This window comes from Parasteatoda tepidariorum, chromosome 1 (genome assembly GCF_043381705.1).
Source record: "Parasteatoda tepidariorum isolate YZ-2023 chromosome 1, CAS_Ptep_4.0, whole genome shotgun sequence".
Lineage (NCBI taxonomy): Eukaryota > Metazoa > Arthropoda > Arachnida > Araneae > Theridiidae > Parasteatoda > Parasteatoda tepidariorum.
In genome coordinates, this window is record NC_092204.1 from 25,603,699 (window position 1) to 25,626,759 (window position 23,061).

General features: G+C 27.5%; 1 protein-coding gene across 6 annotated transcripts in view; it reads right to left on the bottom strand.

Annotated features, from left to right (window-relative positions):
- Positions 1 to 23,061, bottom strand: part of LOC107455203 (tight junction protein ZO-1) — a 327,629-nt gene that overhangs the window by 23,272 nt on the left and 281,296 nt on the right. For all 6 annotated transcript variants that reach the window (XM_071177703.1, XM_071177697.1, XM_071177706.1 and 3 more), the window contains 14 exons: positions 22,026 to 22,150; positions 20,207 to 20,309; positions 15,730 to 15,817; positions 14,023 to 14,126; positions 13,147 to 13,324; positions 10,829 to 10,918; positions 9,760 to 9,808; positions 8,997 to 9,136; positions 7,273 to 7,318; positions 6,448 to 6,598; positions 5,184 to 5,286; positions 3,746 to 3,794; positions 3,109 to 3,279; positions 677 to 813 (listed from right to left, as the gene is read on the bottom strand). In XM_071177703.1, the coding sequence (XP_071033804.1) occupies positions 677 to 813; positions 3,109 to 3,279; positions 3,746 to 3,794; positions 5,184 to 5,286; positions 6,448 to 6,598; positions 7,273 to 7,318; positions 8,997 to 9,136; positions 9,760 to 9,808; positions 10,829 to 10,918; positions 13,147 to 13,324; positions 14,023 to 14,126; positions 15,730 to 15,817; positions 20,207 to 20,309; positions 22,026 to 22,150 (1,534 nt within the window). The remainder of the gene's footprint in view (positions 1 to 676; positions 814 to 3,108; positions 3,280 to 3,745; positions 3,795 to 5,183; positions 5,287 to 6,447; positions 6,599 to 7,272; positions 7,319 to 8,996; positions 9,137 to 9,759; positions 9,809 to 10,828; positions 10,919 to 13,146; positions 13,325 to 14,022; positions 14,127 to 15,729; positions 15,818 to 20,206; positions 20,310 to 22,025; positions 22,151 to 23,061) is intronic.

The following is a 23,061-nucleotide window of genomic DNA, read 5'->3' on the forward strand; positions in this document are numbered from 1 at the left end:
TGATTAAAGTATTTTGAAAAAAAGACATACATTAAGAAGCTATCATATATAGCATATTAGAAGAAACTTACATTAAAACATAGGTTAAAAAATCTAAGATGTATACAGCAAAAACAAATTTGGCACTAAAGGTAGAAACAATTGAAGTTATATTTACAACCCTTATTAGTGTTCTAATTGGAATGGCTGGTCACACATTAAACAAAAATGCAATATTCCAATCCCTGCAGGATTCTATTCAACATTTTATTAATGGTATTGATTGGAAGTGGAACTATTGCACTGTTGCATGCAATATGTTGTATGTACTAATATAATATTGCACTGTTGTACAGTGCTTAGAAAATGAATTTTTCTTCTTTTTTTTTAGTTAATTGCAACTGCAAATATCTTTTTTTTTTATATATAATGATTGCTAACTAGTTTCAAAATGTAGACTTGTAAACAATCCTTTATAAAAGAATAGTTTAACTGATGAAAAATTGAAAACATTTTATTACAGTAGTACTTTAAATTTAAAGTAACAAATGAAAGTTACTTTATCAAAAACAGAGATTTCAGAAAAACGTAATTAACATTCAGAGTTGGAAAGTTTCTTAAAGAATTGGGGAAAGAAAAAAAAAACAGAAATCTTTATGATTGAATTCAATTATAACTTTTTAAAGAAAATAATTACCAAGAACAATATCTTCCCAATGGTCTTTACATAATGATTTAGAACGTCTTGCCCTTCGACGAAAGAAACTTCCTCGCCCACTTTCTTCGTTTTCTTTTTTAGAAGATACATTTTGAGATTGTGCTAATTCTTTGGCTCTATTGGAAAAAAATTTAGTAATTTAAGTAATAATCAGGCAACTAATTGACATTTTAAGCATTCGTCACATTTTGTTAACCAAAAATTAACAAACTAATAATTACAAAAACAATTTCATACATTTTGTACCAAATATTTAATACCCAATATAGTAAAAATTAGGCCTTTACACAAATAAGTATTTTGAAATTAATACTTTATTTCAATTGTAAATAAGAAATATTAATGTATAAATTTCCAATAAATGCAAAAAAATTTGAAAGTAATATGTGAAAGAAAAAAGTTGAAGATTTCAAATTAATGTTTAAATGAGGAAAAAAACAAAAATGTTCGAAATCTGAGAAATTACAGAACTGAAAGGTGAACGTAATAAACAACGAGACGGTGTTGGTAAAACAGAGAGAGTTTGAAAGACATCTCGAAGTTTAACCCCCTATTGAACTTTTTTTTTTGTATCATGTTCATTTTCCTGCACTGTACTTGGTCAGATTTTAGCACTTCTGTTTTTTTTCCAGCTTAAATATAAATTTGGGACTTTTCATTTAAATTTTTCATTTTCTACCTGTTTGATAAAAAATCAAAATTGCACATTGAGGGCTGCCTTAACGAAATATCATGCATTTCATATCTAATGACTAAAACTTAAAATTTCTTACTTTTATTTTAACTAATATCCCTACTAAGTATCTTAAGTAAAAACTGAAATTATGTTTTTATCTCATAAACTCATAAGTTGAAGAAAGCACAGAACTAATTAAACACATAAAATTGTTGTAAATAAGCAGAAGAAAGCAAAAAGTAATTAAAGCATTAGATATCAATAAAAAGAACATAGTTGAAAAAAATTATTTGGGAATAAAAAATAAATTTTAATTTAAGTTGTAAATAAATGGCATAGAAACTATAATATTAAGTAAAAACTAAATTTTAATGTTTCATCTTGTTACAAACTACATTGAAATCAGAGTGAATAATTTCAATTTTTAAATTTTTTTTAAAGTTTAATGTTGATTGCTTAAATTAGACTAAAAACAGAATATATATTTTAGAATATAATGAAATTGAATATATAGTAAGAAGAGCAGCACAAAAAAATTCATAATAAAAGAATAATGAAAAAGTATTTTAACGTACTGAAGTATTTTAAAGTACATAAAGTACTGAATTTATGAACCTAAAAGAGCAAAATTTGTCAGAATCTAAGGAACTGCAAAAATATTTTCAAAATAACAGTAAAGGCCATAAAAAGTATCACGATCTCTAAAAAAATACAATATGATTTCCAATATGCTAAATTTATTCAAAAATGCAATAAAATATTTACAAAATGAATTAATTAGAGGATTCAAAATTATCTTTAAAGCGGCAACGGAAGATACAAATATTCTTATTAGCATGCAAATGTTTTCAAAATAATAAATAAAATTTTTTTTTGAAAGGTGGATGAATTTATATGTAAAAGTAGCAGCATTCCACTAAAGTACAGTACAGAACCCGTTATCCGGAAATCAGAAAACCGGAAAACCAAAAAACCGGAACGAAATTCAATACATTTTCCCGCCATTTTTTAAAAAAAGAAAATTTTTCCTCATAAGATTTTAGGATTTTTCTTTCTTTTTTGAAAGATGTTCACCTTACCATCATTTTGGAAATAATCATTAGTGTATTACTTCATCGTTTTTTCCTCTTTTTAAGATTATTTCCACAAAAAAAAATTTTTTTTTAGTTGGATTTAACAATAAAAAAACGGTTTTTTGTAGCGATTCAGAAAACCGGAAAAATCAGTTATCCGGAATAGCGATGGTCCCGATCGTTCCGGATAATCGGTTCCCTACTGTATTTCCAAAATTATAACACTTTGTAAAAATATTTTTAAATAGAGACGAGTATATATAAATATTTACGTAAGTGGTAAATATAGAAATATTTTCAAAAATGTAATAAGCTGAACCAATATTTCTAAAACAATAAAAGTATACACTAAAATGCTCGAAAAATCTAATAAACTGCACAAATTTTTAAAAGATAGTTCGCTGTCATTAAAATAAAATGAGTAAAATTATGTTGAAGAAATTTCCTACAGCAGGTAGCAAAATGCAATTTTATATCTCAAAGAGCAGTGGCATACACACATATAAAAAGACAGTATCATAACATAGATTAAAAAATTATATAATAAACATTGTGTTGCATAGATTTATATAATAAATTTAAAGGGAAATTAGAACAATTATGGTACAAATGTAAAATTATAATAATCATATATAGTGCAAATGTAAGTTAAAGTTAACAACCTAGAATTATTGGGTATCACTCCACGTTGTATTTCTTGCCCATTTCTTCCTAATCTGTACACCAACCAAGATCCAGGTTTTCCATTATGTAATGTATCCACAATATGGAAAACTTCACCTTTACGGAAACTAAGCTCGCCTTTGCCTGTACTCTCATGACTAAAATGAGTCCTGGAAAATAAATAGGAACATAATAATAAATATAACCTAGTTAATCTAAACAGAATGTCATACCATGTAATAAACAATACAGTATATATAACACATTATAGCACTCTAAGATTAAACTCACAACATAAGGTATAAAGGAAAAAGAACATTTAAGCTAAATTGAATGCATTTTTTTCATCATTATTATTTATAAACAAATATACAAAAAGCATATAGCTTGTATATTTTTAAAACTTAAATTAGGTTTTAATATTTATATTCAAAGTNATTGGCCTAAATGAACATTCATACATTCCACTATACATCGATACGCCTAATAAAGGAAGCAGCAAAGCTTTCTTCATTATAAAACTATGTGTACGCCAATTCTGGCATCACAATAAACAAATATACAAAAAGCATATAGCTTGTATATTTTTAAAACTTAAATTAGGTTTTAATATTTATATTCAAAGTAATATCTTGCCTAATGTAAAATGAATCTCCTTTTTGATTATTTATAACATCTTCATATTCTGAAAAACAAAAATAAATGTGTTAAAAATGTACACAGCAAAAATAGTTTACAAAAAATAGTTATTAACATTATAATATTTTAGATAACATTGAGAGAACGTAAAAGAAAACAGGTTACGATGCCATAAGAACTAGAGACTATTATAGTGTATCAAACAAAAATGAAGCTATAACAACTTCTTTCAATGTAAAAGCAATAAACCACAATGTTACAAACTGAGTATGACACAAAAAAAAGGTGCAAACAAGCAAAATAAAAGTAGGACAGATTGGATACCCAGGAGCTCTTGAACTTATTTTTTTCATTTTAAGAAGCTATTTATTAAAATACTAAATTATCCCAGCAATAATTATTTATAATTATTATAGATACTTATTTACTGTCCACAATGAAACATTCCTTAAAGCTGTACTTCTATGCAATTGAAATTTTCAGAAAATAACTACTTATCAAGTTTTATTTAGGAATAATTTAAGAAGAAACTTTCTGGAGGAAAAAATAGTAAGTAACTTTTTTTTAACTTTAAAGAAGTTCTTTAAAGAATAATGCTTTAAACAAAATAACTTTCATGAAATAATGACTGCAGCAAAAACAATGTTATTGTAGCCCTATTTAAGTACATACATGGACAGTTTTAGTTTCAATATTCTAAATAAGAATTTTTCTCAGTATCTAAATCCAAATAACCAAACGATGGAGTCTAAACACTTTTGGTGTTCAGATACTAAGGAAGGTTCTTGTTTAGGGAACCGAAATTATTGTATATCCATTTCTGTACTTTATTCCTGTTGTTGCCTGCTTCAATAACAATTTCAACAAGGAAAAAAAAAATAATTTTTGTATTCATAATATTTATTCAATACTGTTAGGTTAAGTTTTGCCCATCTCTTACAACACATATTATTACTAAATATGAAAATAATGTAAATTCACCTTCACTTATTTTTTCATGAAAAAGCATTAAAGTTACTACCACACGTAACACAAAATTATAAAATGAAAATGGCACCTTGAGTTTATGCCACTCAAACTGTGAGTTTTTTTTAAAATGGAATTAAATGGCATTTTTTATGTATGCTTAAATTGTTCATATGCTGTGGTGGTCGAAATCAAAATTTTTTAAATCAAGAATTAAATATTGAAAGACAATTTTGATTACACTAGCAATTATTTTCACACAAATGTTAGCATTTCTATTTTTATTCCCCTTGATAGAAGAGCTTGGAAAAATACCCTTAAGTGCCAGCAAAAATTGAAATATAAAATAATTTTTCCTCTGTGATTTACATATATTGATAAAATGTTTACAAATATAATTAATAAAACAAAATTGTATTTCATTCTTAAAGAATAAAATTACTTGATTACATATACATAAAAAAATTACCCTCTTTTCGATATTGGACAATGAGATTCACTTGATCCTGTATGCCAACCAATAAGGCAACAGCTTCTTCCTTTGTGAAGCCTCGCATATCTATATCATTCACCTTAAAAAAAAAATTAAAAATACATAATCTACAAGTTTGAATTTGAATGGATAAAACTTTGTTTTCATAAAACCCTCCATAATAAAACTATATTTACTAGAAATCAATTTCAACACATTTATTTTGATGGTTCAACTCAATTTAATAACAATTATTGAAGTGTTACGGAGAAAGAAAAAAATTTTGCCCTTTAAAAATTAGCAGTTAACAAGTTTGAATACATAAAGTATCAAAATCACCAAGATTATTTGATTTGGTACAATCCTTTTAAAGCAGGAAATAACTAAGATTGGGACAAACTCATCACACAAGGAAATATTCTACAGCTAAACTAGTTTCAACACCACTTTTGTAAGTATTATAGCAAAAAGGTTATAGAAAATTCACATTTTCAAAATTAATTATTGAATTAAATCAGGAAAACAGTTGAAAAACCTTTCAAATTAAGTCTGAATTTAAAACCATACAGTTAGCATAATTTACACAAAAAATAATGAAATTTAAAAAGAGGTGCTGGCACCATAGAATAGCACTAACTGTAGCTAAATAGAAAAATAATAAATAACATGCATGTCCTAAACTTTCAATAAAATATTATGCAATATAAGGCTTTTCCATAATCACTGGCCTTAATATATTTTAAATCTTTAAAAAATGAAGACCCAAATTCATTAGAGGTCACAATTTCAGATATAAGTGAGGAAACTAACTTGAAAAACATGACAAAGTACAATTGAGAAAGGCAGATTTATAAAATAACAAAACCTGCTTGATTGCTAATTGAAGCATGTTTTAACATTCAAATCTGGACAACCAAACAGATTTTGATATCTTTAATCTGGCCTTCCTCAATTGTAATTTGGAAGACATTAATAGCATGTTTTGTGTTTTTGTTTCATTTTATTAATTTGTAACCCTTATTTGTATTATTTTTATTACATTTTTCATAAGAATTCTGAAAATGTATAGATTTAGGATGGTGGTAATAGAACACCTTGCATAATGCCTATGTAAACCAGGGAATTCGCTAAAGCATAGAACTAAATGAAAGTATAGAATTAAAAAAATACGGTAAGATTTGTTTTCTTTTTAATATAAACATGTGTTAAAAGTAAATCAAATTTAAAATTATATTTAAAGAAAAAACAATAAAATATGCACTTTTAAAATTTTGTCCCCAGACTGCAACCCTTGCAAAAAAGCTGGAGTTCCATGCTGAACACCGGTCACAAAAATACCAACATCGTTGCCTCCAGTGAGACGTATTCCAACGGTTCCATCTTTTTGAAATGATATGAATCGTGGATCTGGCCTGAAATATAAAAGTCAAACTATAATTATAAATATAAAATAAATTTCATGACAAAGACTATTCTGAAAACAAAACATTAGCAAATGAAAATATTCTCAGGATAGTTTGAATTATTGAAAGATTGATTCTTAATAGAAAAAATCTTCTGAGAATTGAGAGAAGAAGCTTCAATTTAAATATCTTTTCAAAGCTCAAGAATATTAACTTTTGGCTTACAAGTGTAGCAACAAGTAGATCTGAATCGTAGATATTAGCATACTAAGTGCCACATGCAAAAGGCTGATAAATAATTTTCTTATAAACTCAGTAATTTATACAAATATTAAACACAAATTGTAGAAAAGTGTATTTATTTGTTATTTGTTTGCTTTTGTAATTCCTAAACGAACTTTTTTAAGCATTGATATTCTGCAAAAAAACAGGTAATAAAGCATCATTATAATTATTAATAATAATAAAGATGAGTAGACCTCAATAATTACTATTTTAAATTAAAAAGAAATATATTTCGAGAGAGTATTATCTTTTAGGCATTTATTAGCACTAATTAAGTATTCATTTAGGCAAAATTCATTAGCAATTAGAGCAATTTAAAATCGTCATCAAAAGCATAGAGTGATTATTGTATCATTGCATAACTTTATTATTGTACAAAACAAAGAAAAGAAACTTACGGTGTTGAAGATCTTCTAAAATAATCATAGTTATCATTTCTGTTATCTAAAATATATATAAAAAAATGCACCTTGAATGTGAATTTATCTTAATTAAGTAAATATTTGTTTAATTTACATTTATTTTAATCCATAAAACAAGAAATATTTCAAGCAAACAATTTGCATTATGTTAAGATACAATTACAATAAAAAATATTTCCTAATAAATACTTCTTTAAGATGAAAATGAGCTATAATAAAATCAGTAATTGAATAACTTACATGCTTTTTTATATTATATTAAGAAAAGTTTTATTATAAAACATCAATATATAATTGTTAACATTTATAATGGAATTAAAAAAGTAATCATTAATACAATTATTACTACAACTTACAGAAATATTAAAATCAAGATACTATTATAGTAACAATAAATATTACAGAACTGAAGTTTAAACTTATTAATATGATGTTTATAACTATCATACTAAATCCAAGCACAACAAAACAAATGAAACTTTTTTAAAAATCTTTATAATTTTTATAATTCCAATAAATAATACTGCTAGCATGTTTTAAAACCACACAAATATTGACCAAAAAAAAATTATTTTTTTTCTTACAGGATGGAAGCAAAAACTATGGAGATTACTTTTTTTGCGTGTATTATCAATAGGAAGATCAAATGTAAATATTTAAAATATTTTTAATTTATATGAAAAAAGCTTAGGATTATTGCTATGTTGCAAAGTAACATTTCATATAATCTTGATTGTCTATTAAATAAAAATAACTATTTAAACGAACATTTTTCAATTTTATAATGGACAGTCAAGATTGTACTGAATATCATGATGGGATAAATGGTTTTCACCATTAAGTAGGCACTTAAACAACACTCTTCAAAGCTTCAACAGACTATTTTGAATAATTATAGCTGAATTAAATTAATATAGTGTTCAATTTAAATTCTTTATTTCGTGGGTGATTATGGGCTAGTTGGCTTAATAATCAGATTTGAAGAAAAAAAATATATCATTAAGTTGCAACCAATGTTGTCAATTCTGACAAACAATATAAGAAATTACATATTCATACTGAACTTCATTTCATCTTTCATTGGGTGGATGGGTGTCTGCTTGTGAACACAGGGTGAAATTAGGAAATTCTACAACTTGCCAATTTTTAACTAAAGAATTTTTGCCAGTCCCCACTTTTAAAAACATACAGTCATATTTTTAAAAATATTTAACATTTTAAACGTTTGAACATTTATTTAAAAAACTATTGATATTAAAAATGCATTTTTTGAAGCATTTATCAAAATATGGTTAACACTACAAAGTTAATTTCTAAAATGAAAAAAACATTTTAAGTAACAAGCTTGAAATAAAGTAATTTTCAAATTATTAAACATTCATAATAATCACAACTTAATTAAATAATAATAATAATAACTGCAAAGCATATCTAATTCTTTTTTGAATAACCTAGCCTGGTCTGAATTAGTAGATCAGTTAAATATAATTGTAACCAATAAACTACTAAAAAAACTCGTCATCTCACTCAATTAGAGATTAGCAAAACTAAATAAAAATGTGTAACAAAGTAATAGCGCTAAATAAATAAAGTAACAAATTGTTGATCCCCAATATTTAAATACAGTTGTTACTATCCATACTGTTATGAAAAATACGCAATATTCAAAAGCGTTATGGTACATCAAAAGCAGGACAGACCTTGAGGTAAAGGTGGTCGTGGAGGTACATATAGATCCTCCATTCTATTTGGACTATGAGCATTCATCGGCATTTGGTTCAGATTGTCTGGAGGGCTGTGGATATTTTCTGTCAAATTGTGATTCCAGTTTCCTTGTGGTCTAAAAATAAGAGTATATCTTAAAAAAACAAAATTATTTTGAATAAAAAAAGTAAACAATGTACTAATAGTACTAATAAAAAATAAGTTAAAAATAACAGGAGATAGAGATTTTCAATGAATAGTTTCATTTTATAAAGAGCATAAACTCTGAGTAATTTTGAATGTTATATGAATTCGAACACACATAAAAAATTTTAAAATACCAAAATTCACACACTTAAAACATATATTTTTTATAAAAGCTTGAAATAAAAAAGAAACAAACAAGAAAAAAACATTGTAAAGGATTTACTTACTTTTTGAACAATTGAAAAAATTATATAATTCCATATGTTAAGGTTAGAAGGTTTTATAATTATACAATTAGTTTAAAAAAATTTTGGATTATTTTCATTACTAGTTTTTAAAGACTACATACAGCTGACTTTTAACTGCTTGGGTGTGATTTTCAATTAAAGTGTAATGTAAGCTCTCTTTTGGCTAAAAAACCACATAAATACTAAATAAGTTTCAAAAAAATAAAAATAATAAAAAAGCAAATGATCCCTGATAAGAACACTTTGAATAATTAATTTCATAAATAACAATATATGTTTTTATGCAACTTATCAATTTTCATACCTTGCTAAGTTATTTTTATCAGTCAGTTTTGTTGTTGAAGATTTGAAATCTGAAATTAAAACAAAATTTAAGCATAAGGACAACTTTAAAGATTTATAAAAAATTAAATAAAATTAATAACTATAAAAATGTAATCAACATCTAATTTGGATATGTTGAAATATAATTACTTTCACTATAAAACTATTTTAGTAAATCCCTATGAGATATGAACATGAATCCTTTAAATTAACTATTGAAATGTACAGTCTGTAAAAAATATATGTATGAAATTGAAAAGTAACTTTCAATTGCGAACTTATTAACATTTTCAAAATTGNGAGCACAAAGGGACCGTAACATGTACTCGTTAAATCCGAGTGCTCGTAATAAACGGGTACTTGAGACAGGCGTGCAACCAGAAGAGGGGGGGGGGCTTGGGAGATCAAATGATTGAATTTACTTAAAATTTAATTAATATACTTACTTTAATTACATTAATTAATTTAATCGCGTGTTTTTTATTTCGAGCACATTTCTTATCATTTTGAAAAAAAAGATAAGACAGAAAGATTAGAAAGATGAGAAAAAAGATTACAAGACGGAAAAATATTGCTCGCTAAAACCAGGTCTTGCTCGTTAAAAGCGACTTCTGTTCCNAAATTTTTCGAATTTCGTTCCGGTTTTTTGGTTTTCCGGTTTTCTGATTTCCTGATAACGGGTTCTGTACTGTATATAAATTGCATATATCAAGGAAAGTAATAAAAACATGAAAGAAAGAACAGATAAAAAAAAATAGAACATATAATTATAAAAGTAAGTAAGTTACTTTAAAGTTACATATTTTTAACACATTAGATTAAAAGTAAATGAAGCAGGAGTTCAATCTTTTACTTTCGAGTTCGCACTAAGTTACACGAAAGGCAAATTTCTCCCCAATACTTGATCCAGGAGTGTATCGTCTTCTAGATTGGAATCAAAATAACAAGGCTACGGAGCTGAACATTAGTAGTCGTAAACTCAAAAAATTGGGTCGGCTGTTAATCGACGGTTATAAAATAAAAAATATATAAAATTAATTGTACAGTACCTCTAGTTGGGGACTGAACATACACATTTTGATTACTCCAAAGAGATCTGGAAGATGAAATATCAATAACACTTGGAGATATGGGCATATCTGAAATTGAATATTTTACATTATATAAGCAAAATGGGCCCTTTAATAGACATTACATTGAAATATGGTAATAAAAGATAGGAAATAAAGTGTTAATGTAATAATGATGCATGAAAATAAAATTCAACTTTTTAAACACAAAGCTTTTCCCTTCCTTGCTCTGCAATGCTTTCATGATGCAAGTATAATCATAAAAAAAGTGATAGTAAAGGCAATCATAATATTTGGATAATAATAGAATATGTCTAGTAAGAGATTAAAATTATTTAAATAATTATTTCGAACGATTTTACCATTTCAGGGTGCGTAGTCAAATTCAACAAAAAAATAAGCACTTTACAAGTAATCAAATAATATTTTTAAGCACTTTAAAAAAATATAATAATTAGGTATGGTTGGAAAGTTTTTGATAATTGATGGTTTTATCGGGTTTAAATCGTTATGTTAAAAAAACCTTTTGGCATTGTTTTTGACAATTGTCAAAATTTTTGAATCATGTAAATCGAATGGAGTTTGCATATGCTACGGACTGACAATGCGCCGAAAAAGTTGAATTGAACAATGTAAACAGTGTCTTTCTGCATAATTTGTAGCAAAAATCAACACGGTAAAGGAAAAATCTCACTTTAGAAAAGGGAAAATTAAGCACTTTTTAAAAACACCCAATGAAAAAAGAACCTTAAAGGGTTTTTAAAAAACGAAAACCGAAAATAAGCACTTTTTAAAAACGTTAAGCACCCTGAATGTTAAAGGTATAAGTGAAATAAGACAATTTAGACTTCCACAAGGGGAAAATTAAAAAACATAAGAAATAATTTTATATAATTCCTATTTTGCATAACTATAAACATTTCAACTCAATTTTTTCCAATAATATAATAAAAACCTCCTCTAAGTAAACATGGACAAAAACATTTGCTAAAAATCTGCATATAAGTTACACATTTTTTTTTTTTTTTTAAGTTCTACTTTTAAGTCAAATTCCTAAAATAAGAATTTTAAACAAAGATTCTTGCAAAAAGAATCAATTTCAAAGAGTAATTCACAAAGAGTTGCAAGCAACTATGAAAGTTAAAAATTTTTAAGAAAATAGGAGGGTCCTGTTCTTTCTCACTCCACTCACCAACCCCCATGGTTATCTCTCATTGATCATTGTTTCCCCCCTTAAAAGACGAAATTTTTCAACAAAAAAAAAAAAAACTAAGAAAACTTTTTTTTTTTCATGAAATATATAATTATAATAACTTTACACCAGTACATTCTGTTAATACATTAACCATACAAAACTAATGATTCTTTCGATTAGAAAAATAATCAACTGCACTTTAAAAAAATCAAAACTTATGAACTAGGAATATCTGACACAATAAAAGGTAATAGTAGAGAAGTAATTTTACTGGTTAACTATATATAACAATTACCTAATTGTGTATAAGTTCAAATTGGAAATGATTTTTAAGTCTCTCAAGTCTTATAAATATATATATTTTAAATACTCGTGCAAATGCTATGATTTCATATCTGTGAAAATCAAATTTCCTCCTCTTATTTTTCATTTTATTCATTTCTTCCTGTTACTTTTGACGTGAACTCAAGCGCAAACTTATAAAATGAAAATAAGTAGAGAGATTTTCTTAAACAATGGATAAATAACTATTATTTAAAGTTAAAAAAAATCCATTGAAACTACAATAACTTTCGAACAAATTAGATTTTCGAAAAAATCCTGCATTAAGTTCATAATTGAAAATAGTCACTAAGCACATCCAATAGCATAATAATATGTCAAATAACACATCAAATTTTAACTAATTGAAAATAGTCACCAAGCTCAATAGCACATCAAAGTTTGACTATCTAGTTGCACTTTAGTGGGCAGAAAATAAACCAACATAGTTTTCTGTTTTGAACATTATCTGAGAGATACTAAAACCACCTGCTTCCCTCTATTTGTACAAATATATCTAAAAGCAGTATTATTAATTCTCTTTGCTATAATAATGAAGGTGGATGAAATGATAAAACTATAGCAAAAAATCCAAAATTCATTTCTTAAATCTCAATATTTAGAGTTTAATGATTATATTATGTATAATTGTATAAAGAATTGTTTATTATTAATAAAAATATACATTTTAAAATCTCATTATGAGAATTATTATATTTCCATATTTTTTAACCAAATTCTCTAAGGGTAGTAGTGTTTAAAGAACACCTAATATAATAACCTTTGTTAGGAGAAATATTATTGTCTGCGATATATCTGTTGGAGTTGGACCAGTGCTCTTGGCTCTCTGTTGTTTTGCTCCCATCTCTTCGCACTACAAGATGAAGCTTCTCTTTAGAATTGTCTATCAATTTCTTAGCTTCTTTAAAAGTGAGACCATCAACACTGTTACTGTTTATCTGAAGAAATACAAATAGATTAGAAATAAAAAGATATAAATCATTATATCAAATACATATATCAAAAATATATGAAAAGATATAAATCATTATATATAATCAGTGATTAAAATCACTTTTCAAAAATAAAATAATATATTCTTCTCCAAATTAAAATGAAGAAAATAACTAAGAATAATTTGGTAGTTCATTAAATGTATAACAAAATAGTACAGTTTTGCTAAAGTAACATAAATAGTGTGCTCAACATTTCTATTATACAAATATAGAGATGCTAACTTTCCAAATTAGCTATCATTAATTGGAAGTACAATAATACAGTTTGCCTTACCAATTCAAATTATAGTGCAATTTTAAGATATTTTTATTACTTTATTTCATATTAGGTATGTACCAAATATAAATCATATTATGCATGAATTTATTAAAAATTAAAACAGAAAGTTACACTTAAGTGTTACTTATTTTTAGAATATTTGCTGCAAATACAAATATTTTATAACTCTTGGTAGTTAAGGAAAAAATACTTATTTTAAGCAGATAATTAAAATTAGCAGAAAATTCTCAAAAACCATACTTTTTATTACTTAACCGTAAGGCCATGACATAGAAATCGTAGCAATTATTAATAGTTGGCACCTCTGAAAATATGATAAAAAATAAAAAATAAAAATTTTTAAAAAAAAGTAGAATTTTACCTTAGTTATAATGTCTCCTTCGTGTACAGATTCTTCTTTAGTTAATAATGACTTATTAGTTATTTCTTTAATGTATATCCAACAACCCAACACAATTCCAAAATCTACAATTTAAAAAAGGTTTCATTTTAATATAATAAAGAGTTAATGAGCAAACAATTTTAACGATTAAAACTAAAAGAAAATTTTTTTTTATTGAAATCTATGCTAATGCTAAAAGAGTTGAGTAATCTTTGTATCCTGTTCTTGCCAAATTGTACCTTCTACAATGTCTTTGCATTATTTTATATACTCAAGCATACAAAAGATAAAAATAATGATTGAAGAAAAACAAAAACAAAGCAACTTTTGATTTAATGATCTCTTTTTCATGCACTAAGAGACACTTTTCCTCCATTTTTCTTTAGACATCCTTCGAACAAAGCATGCTAATAATAGCAAAATAATTATAAATGAATTAAAATCTCATGACTTTGAGGACAAGTTAGAATCTAATTATTAGAATCAAAAGTTGTACAATAAGCATTTTTTTTTACTCAATTGTTAGACAGTCTCTAATTTGGGTAACAACAAATCAAATATAGCAAAAAATAATGGTAATCTGATATTAATAAGGAATGATTGATAAGGATGACACCAGGTGTAAGACCAATTAAGTGATCAAACAACTGGAAAGGGTGTGAAATACCATAATCTCAGTGGTTATGCATTCATTGATTCCTGAATCCCTATTTTTTTAATCCTTACAAGATGGGTGAATTACATAAGACATAACAAAACACTTTATAACAGAAAGTAATTTTAACAATAAGGAAGAACGATGTTAATGTTACAGTGCTTGAATGTAATCTGCATATTAATATTAATTAATATTACATTACTAAACAGAGTGCCATCTGTGAAAAAGAGAAATATTACTAACAAACTGGCTTGAACAAATTTCAGGGGTGTTTGTAGGACCCCAAAAAATCCCCTGAAACTTTTACATACATACAATCGTTTTACATACATACATATTAAAAACATAAGATTTTTTGCTGTATTTAAAATATTGAAACCCCCTCTCTTCATACTTATTTAAAATCTTGCCTCTAAATATTATTAAGTTATTTCCTAAAACAAAATAAGAGCACTGAAAATTTTGAAGGTAATAATACAATAATAAAATGCAATAAGTAAAAAAAAATATTAGTAAAAAAAAGTAATAAAGTAAAATAATTGTTTAAAAACAATATGCAATTAGTGGATGGTCCCTCAGATAAAAAATTTACGTTAGGAAACTCAATTAATTCTTATCTTTATTAAATGAAATGAATAAAAGGGAGATGGAAAGTTTGAAGCTTTGTAATTCTTGACTGTTCTGAGGATCAACATGAAAATATGTACTTAGTGGATGGTCCCCTAGTTAATTCATGGTACTAATCTATAAATAGAATAGCGCAAGAAGGCCATTAGCTTGCCATTGACGAAGACGATGGCACTTCAATAACGATGAAATCAACAAGAGAAAAAAAAAATTCTTATGCTATTGAAATTTGGCAATGTAAGTAAGAATTCATACAGTAAGTGCTTACAGTAAGAATTCATAATTAAGTAAGAAGAAAACTAATTCTAACATTACTTTTTCGAAAATGCGATTGTTTATTTTTAAAATAATACTATATGCGTTTTAACGCTAGAGGATAAAATGCAGTGTAAATTGCATACCTTCTTTCTTTTTGTTCTTTGTTAAAGTAACTTTAAGGGTCTGAGGTCCATTGTTATTAGCTGGTAAAACAACTCTCCTTTTTATGACCTAAAAACAAAAGCAAGAATATTGAGCATTCATTCATTGTAAGAATATTAAGCATTCATTCATTGTAAGAATATTGAGCATTCATTCACATTAAATATCACAGTTATTGTTAGTGTGTAAACGTGGGGTTTTTGCCAAAGGGCCCAGTATTCCTGGCAGGGATAGCCCACACCTGTGATATCCACAACTTTTTTAATAATTATAAATACTGACTTTCTTAAAATGTATTTTAGTTATTAAAAAACAATGACCAATTCAAGATTCCTGAAGGCAGGGTTCTCCACATTTTTATTAGTAGAGATCATAGTATTAGAAAATAAGATTATTAACAAGGAGCTCTTAATCCTAAAATGCCCAACTCATGAACGCCCTCTGCCTGATATATCAGTGATGTAAATTCAATGATTATCCATAATATTAAAATAATAATTGTTGTAAATTGTAAATTTTTTTAAAATTAAATTTGAAAATCGAACTGGACTCTAATACTGTTTTTCGATGCTCTGTCGACAAAGAAAATAAAGTCACAGTCAAAAGCCTTACTCTTGAAGCAAGGCGATGATTTTAAATTACGTTGTATACATATAATTTTGCAGTGCAGAATTATCTGAGCTTTAAAACAGACAAATAACTTAAATATTTTAAAAATTATTAAATTTTTTTAAAGATCGCTAATTTGGTAACATTTTTCCACCTAGATTAAAATTATCAAAATCACTGCCTTATTTTCAGTTTTTGCAAATTTTTATGAGCCCAAATAATGCAGCATTGGTGTAAGTCTTTAAATATTAAAATATTAGACCACAAACGCTTTTCATTTTCACAAAACTGTGGCTTTCCACCATATTGAAGTTTTGCTCCATTTTCAAAATAAACATTGACAGCGCTGGCTTTAGATAGGCTAAACTTGAAATAACAGTCAGGAGTAAAAGTTGCAAACTCACAGCTGTTATAAAAATAGCATATTATTCGCAAAAAGCATAATTTATATTACGACGGAGTTTTTGAGAAACAGCTTTTTAAGGAATAAATTTTTCTAGGAGCCCAAGTGAAAAGGAAATATTTAAAAGCCCCAGCAATTTTTGGCCAAGGTCTTGTTGACTATAATTTATATGTACTGCAACACTTGTCAGTACCATAATCACGTTATATTTTTTAAAAATCATCTGAAATATTTTAAACAAAAATCAAGTCGATAAAAATTAAGACTTCTTTTTAGTAGTTGAAAAAAATAAGAAGCAATTAAGAACTTTGTTGAAGTTAGGGGTAATAAAGATGAAAAAAAAAAAAAAAAACTATAGAATAACGATTATCGATAAATTCTGTATCTAACTTTATTTATCAAAATCTTTCATTTATTTCATACTCCTAACCTCAGAGACAGTAGCAAGATTGATGATACGTCACTTTTTTTATGGAGCTGTCACCTTATGATATCAATTGCATTTTTTATGCTACTTAATGACTTTTAAGGAGAACTGGCTCAAGGGATCGAGAGCTGTATTTTCAGATTTACGATGAAAGTATAACATAATAGCAATTCAAAATGCAGCAGCAACCTATAACTTATATACTGCATTGCTTAATGCATATGCTTTTAATCCTCGTTACTTCGAAAAAAAGATATATATATATATATATAAAATTTATCAACTACGATCAATAAAAATAGATCCATTGTTGATACAATATAATCTATAATTGCACCGTAACTTAATTTATATTCTAATTTCACTAAATAAATTTAATTATTACTTTAATTTAACTGCTAATTTAATCTGTTTTCATCTTAAAGATAGAGGTTTGTAAGATTTAATGGATTTCCAGTTAGACCCTGTTTCTGGTGAACACCTGATCGGGGGAGAAATTACTGACCTCCTCACCATTTCTTGCCTGTTTTCTCAGGGGATTTCCAAAGGTTGTTTCAAACAACTTTTGGCTTTTTAATAGTCGTAGGTGGGTCTTAGATTTACTCTTTGATACTTAGGATTCGTTAAATTATTTTAGTGCTCGATCGTGGCTTAAACTCACAACCAAGATGATTGGGTTTTAACTTTTAAGGGAATTAGATTTTTATGGATAGTCCAAAAATAATTTCTGCAGTGTTGGAGAGAGTTAAGGAGGTAAAAAAATCAGGAAAATTTAAAGAAAGAAAAAAATATAGTACAGATTTTGTAAATTTTTGTCTTCAAATAAAAAAAGATAAATATTCACTCAATTCCGCAATGTATGTTTGGAAAGTTTTCACTTCTTTCTCAATTTCGCAATGTATGTTTGGAAAGTTAGTAATTTATTTTGTAGCTAAAATAAAACTTTATTATTAATTACCTTTTCCTATTGATATTTTAAAATTTAATAAAAAAAACTTGTTTTTCTTTGGAAGTTAAGTCTTTAATTTTCAACCCATCCACCATCGTATAACAACGAACGGCAGACCATTTTCAGAAATATCCCCAGGATGAGAATTAGGAGGGAAATGGATGAGAACTTCGCCATCTTCTAAATATCTTATTAGATGGAGTATAGTTTTATTGGATGGAATAATCCACACCATTCACTTTTTTCTTTCTTTTTATTGATCAGTGGTCTATTAAAGGAAAAATGTTTCCTTTATTTATTAACCAGTATAAGACGGACACGCCCTAACATTAACACCGGAAAAAAAATGGTGGTATAAAAAAAATATTACTTCACTCACAGAGAGACAAACAACATTTCTTCTCTTGTTATTTGTTATTGAATTTTCTTACAGGGGAAATAAAAAAAATAAAAAAAACATTTAAATTATTTATGACTAAACAGTTCTTGGATCAGGAAGGTAATTTTTATGAGCTACTTTAATTTATTTATCGCAGATAAGAATTGAAGAGGTAATGTCTCAGCTTAAAACAATTAAAAAATGAATATACTCAAAAATTAATATACCGATAATGATTGCAATAGGAAATAATATTCTTAATATTCGCAATCTGGGAGCAGACCGGTTCCAACAAGTCTTGATCCTCTCTCCATCTCTCTAATCCACTGCTCAGTTGTATGAGAATGTATTACGATATTTCCCCCTTCTTTAATATTTTTCGTATTTAATTTTCAAAACTATTTTCTAAAATTTCCAACTTTTAGAGCTATGTTTAATGTACTTTTGAGTTCTATATAGCTTCCTTACCTAAAAAATTTTAATCTATTTGAAAATCAAAACAGAAACGAACGTACTTCTCCTATGACTATCCACACGCTGATGATGAAAGCATGAGAAGTGTTACCATAAGTTTTGATCTGCGCCACATGTAGCTCATTTCTAAAGGCAGTATATGTATTCTCTTACGTGCTCATATATAAGAGTCTCCGTTAACAATAAGTATTTTGTGACAAATCAACAAACACACATTCTGTTATAGGACAAATACATCGGTTTCGGTTACTTTATTTGCAATTTTATTGCAATTGCTTTCGATAATGATTTGCCAGATGTGAATAATTATTTTTATTTCCCAAATGTTAATTTGTGATCGACGGTCATATGACTTTATTTTGGAGCAGAATTCTATAAAAAGAGCACCTCTATGTAGCGACCATTTTTGCAGCGACTATTTTTGTGAGGCACGGAGTTTTTTCTATGAACTTTATATTGAAGAAAACTTTTAAGAGAGATCTTTAGCACCTCACCTAGCGATCGGGAAAACATGTGCACCAAATGCGGAAAAGGTCAAATAAGGTAACACGAAAAAATATAAAAACTAAAATTTTAACAAAACAAATAAGTAGATTTAAATGTATTCAAAATATTTGGGCGAAGCTTTTATTTAGAGAGCTTTTTTTGACGATACAACCTCACGTTGTAGCCAGAGTGCACTAAAGACGATGGTATCAATGATTTACTCTTAGAGTTGTAAGTTAAATTAGAAAAAAAAAATTATTTTAGAAAAAATTAAGCATCTCATATAAACAAACCTCTTCTCACCTTTTCTAACTAATTTTTATGATAAAAAATTAAATGAAAACTTAAACAAAAAACATAATTGTTTATTTATTTAAAGTAGCTTTATCATTCATAATTGGTAAATTTGTTTTTACACATAATTATATCAATTGGGATCATTTTTACAGACACTAAATTTATATTTATCGATCCCTCTTTTCATGACGCCAACAGAAGTGGATATTCCGCACCAAGAAAATGACATTGTCTAAAATTAAAATCGTTAACGAAAAATCATGTACCTTCGGTAACAATTTTGAAGTCAATGGAGGTAACCTCTAAGAACGACCAACCTTCATTTAACGGCCATTTTACTATGGAACAGAGAGTGGTCGCAACCGAGAGGTTTCACGGCATTATAATTTTAATTTTGAAGTATTTGAAACAAATAAATTAGAATCATAACTTACCAGATTAACAGTGGGTCCACATTCTCTGAGAATTTGCACTGCGGTGGCATAATCAACATTTTCAAGAGAGACGCCATTAGCACTTATAACTCGATCGTTGATCCTGCACCAGAGAGAAAGACAAAAAAATGCAACTTGTTTTTAATTAACGAAAATAACTTATTTAGACAATCTGTGAAGACTTTTCATCGATTAGAGAGTCGTTAGTATCGATCTGAAATATGTTTATTTTCCTCGTGAAAATGTCGAACCTAATGGAATGACAAAACGCTGTGGTTAGTGACAAAGTTAGGAGTTTCAAATTATCGGGAAATCAATCATTTATATTTAGACCAACGGGGAGTTAACAAGTGTTTGAAGAAACACTCTGGAATATCATTTCAACATTTCCATTTCTTGATGAATATTGGAATATTTTTACACCTCATTATGATAATTTTAGATTCAGGGCAAATATGGAAGGATCAAAAATACGAGGTTTCAAAGCTTGGCTGTAGGAATTTTACGAAATATCGCTCTCCTCTAAGCAACTGAATTTAGATAAATTCTTAGAACTTCCTGCTCAAGAACATCCCATTTCACAGTCAAAAACATTTTAACTTCTTTTATTTTCATAAACATTATCTTTTTAAATGTATTTGGGACATTTATGTTATGTTTTGGTTGAGCTTCAAAAATTAAAATGATTTTTTTCTCTTCATTTGTAGATGGTGTTCAAATTCTAACAAGCTTGTTCTGCACATTTTTGCTTGTTTGGTTCAGTCTATAATATTTAGAAAGCAGATTTCATAAAGTTGAAGCTCTAAATCAGCGGTTCCTAACTCATAGGCCGCGAACCAGAAAATGGGTCACAGGTAGTGTGATCAAGGGCCGTAGAAGAGTCTAAGCCAAGATAAATCTTGGGGTCTAATACTAGATTTTCGACACAATTCACTAGATCCGGGTCCTTCACCCAAAAAGCTTGAAATTTTCAAATCACTTTTCTTTAAAACTAAACGTGCTTTAAAAAAACCAAAAAAAAAAAAAAAAAAATTATATCTATTCATTATAAGGCAAATAAAGGGAACTCCCTTTAATGATCAGTTTAATGCGCTGCGAAGTCAATCTTCTGGGTCAGAAAATGCCGAGAGAGTGACATTTCTGAGAGTGATTTTTTTTATTTAAAATTTTTATAAAAGGCCCTAAAGGCATATTTAGGCTTAAGAAAGTTCTTCTATTAGAATCAACACATAATTATAACATGTAGATTTTTTTAAAAACGTCGTCACGTAAAATAAAACTGTTTTATTTTTTCAAATATCTTAGATAACATCAGAGATATTTGGTAGCTTATAGCTCTATTTGACAAAAAAGAGTTTATTCCACATACTTTAATAATTAGTTATATTTTCTTCTCTCGCTATGTCAGGTAAATTAAATGAACAATGTTAACATGGTTGCATGGGAGGACTACGTCATCAAATTAGTATTCCTAAAGTCATCTGAAACCACGTGTTTATTTTGTTTATAGTAATTCTTATTAAAATATGTTTCTATAAACGTAAACAATTTAAGATCAACACTAATTGAAATGAAAAATAAATTAGTTATGTATTGAAAGGCATTATCAAGCAATTAATAATTTTTACAAAAAATTTAAGAAAATATTAATTAAGTCATATTCAAATGGACAAGCGAAATAAAATAATTTAAAGAGTTCAGTTCTGAAACTAAATTCCAGGAGCTATAGTTTGAGTAGGTCACAATCATAAGACTAAAATTTTCAATAATCGTACTCTGTTGCAGAAGGTGTTTAGAAAACAAAATGAACATATCTTACCGAAGTTTTCCTTCAGCTGGTCCAGCTTTCAGAACATCTGATATAGCAATAGAAGGATCGCCATTCGCAAAATTAGGATTATCTTTACCTCCACTCACAGCAATTCCGAATCCATAGCCTTGTAACTGCAACAATAATCAGAATTTAGTCTTAAGAAGTAAATATGAAATGGACAAAATCGTAAATAAAACCACCAGAACAGTGTCATTTATTTCTAAACGGAATAATATGGAATATACCTTTTTCACTTTCTTTAAAGCAACATTAATTGTTTTGCTTAAATGAAGAGTTTGTCGGCAAAAGAGGCGGAAAAATTGAACAAAAGATGTTTTGAACAAAGTCTGACTAAAAATAAATTAATAAATAAAAATAGAAAGACCGATTGGGGTACTTGTACTTCGGGGTCATAGGGTCATGTAACATATCACAGACATTAGTCAGATTTTCACTATGGAGACAATTCAGGTTGGTTGGTTGTTTCTAATGCCACTTGCCACACGGGCAAGCCTACTTGGTGAAACCGAGCAAATTTAAGGCAGAGTGTGCGATTCTTGGGCTTCAGTGACGCCATCGATGGCCAAGAATTCGACTTCTGCCACATCAAACCTGTTTATAAGGCGGACCCATTCATTCATCCACAGATCGTAATTTTGACCTGAATCAGAGAACGATCGATCTCCAGTCCAGTACCCCCAGAGGTATTGATTTGTTATAGGAAAATGGAGACAATTCTAAAAGGGTTTACAAAAAAAGAAGAAAAAAGAACACAGCTCAAATTGCTTATTGATTCCATTTTTTATGTCGTACATTAGTCTAACTCATATAGTACATTTAAAAAAAACATTCAAGCTGTTTTAAAAGGTTGTCAAATTTATAACAGTACTTATATTATAAAATTAAACTGCAGGAACTAGAAATTTTAAAACTAATTATCAGAGGTTTGAATACGAAGAAATTGCCAAAAAAGTTACACCTGTCATATACCCAACCACCTCGTCCCCGTAATCCATGACTATGTCCTGTAATGATTATTCCT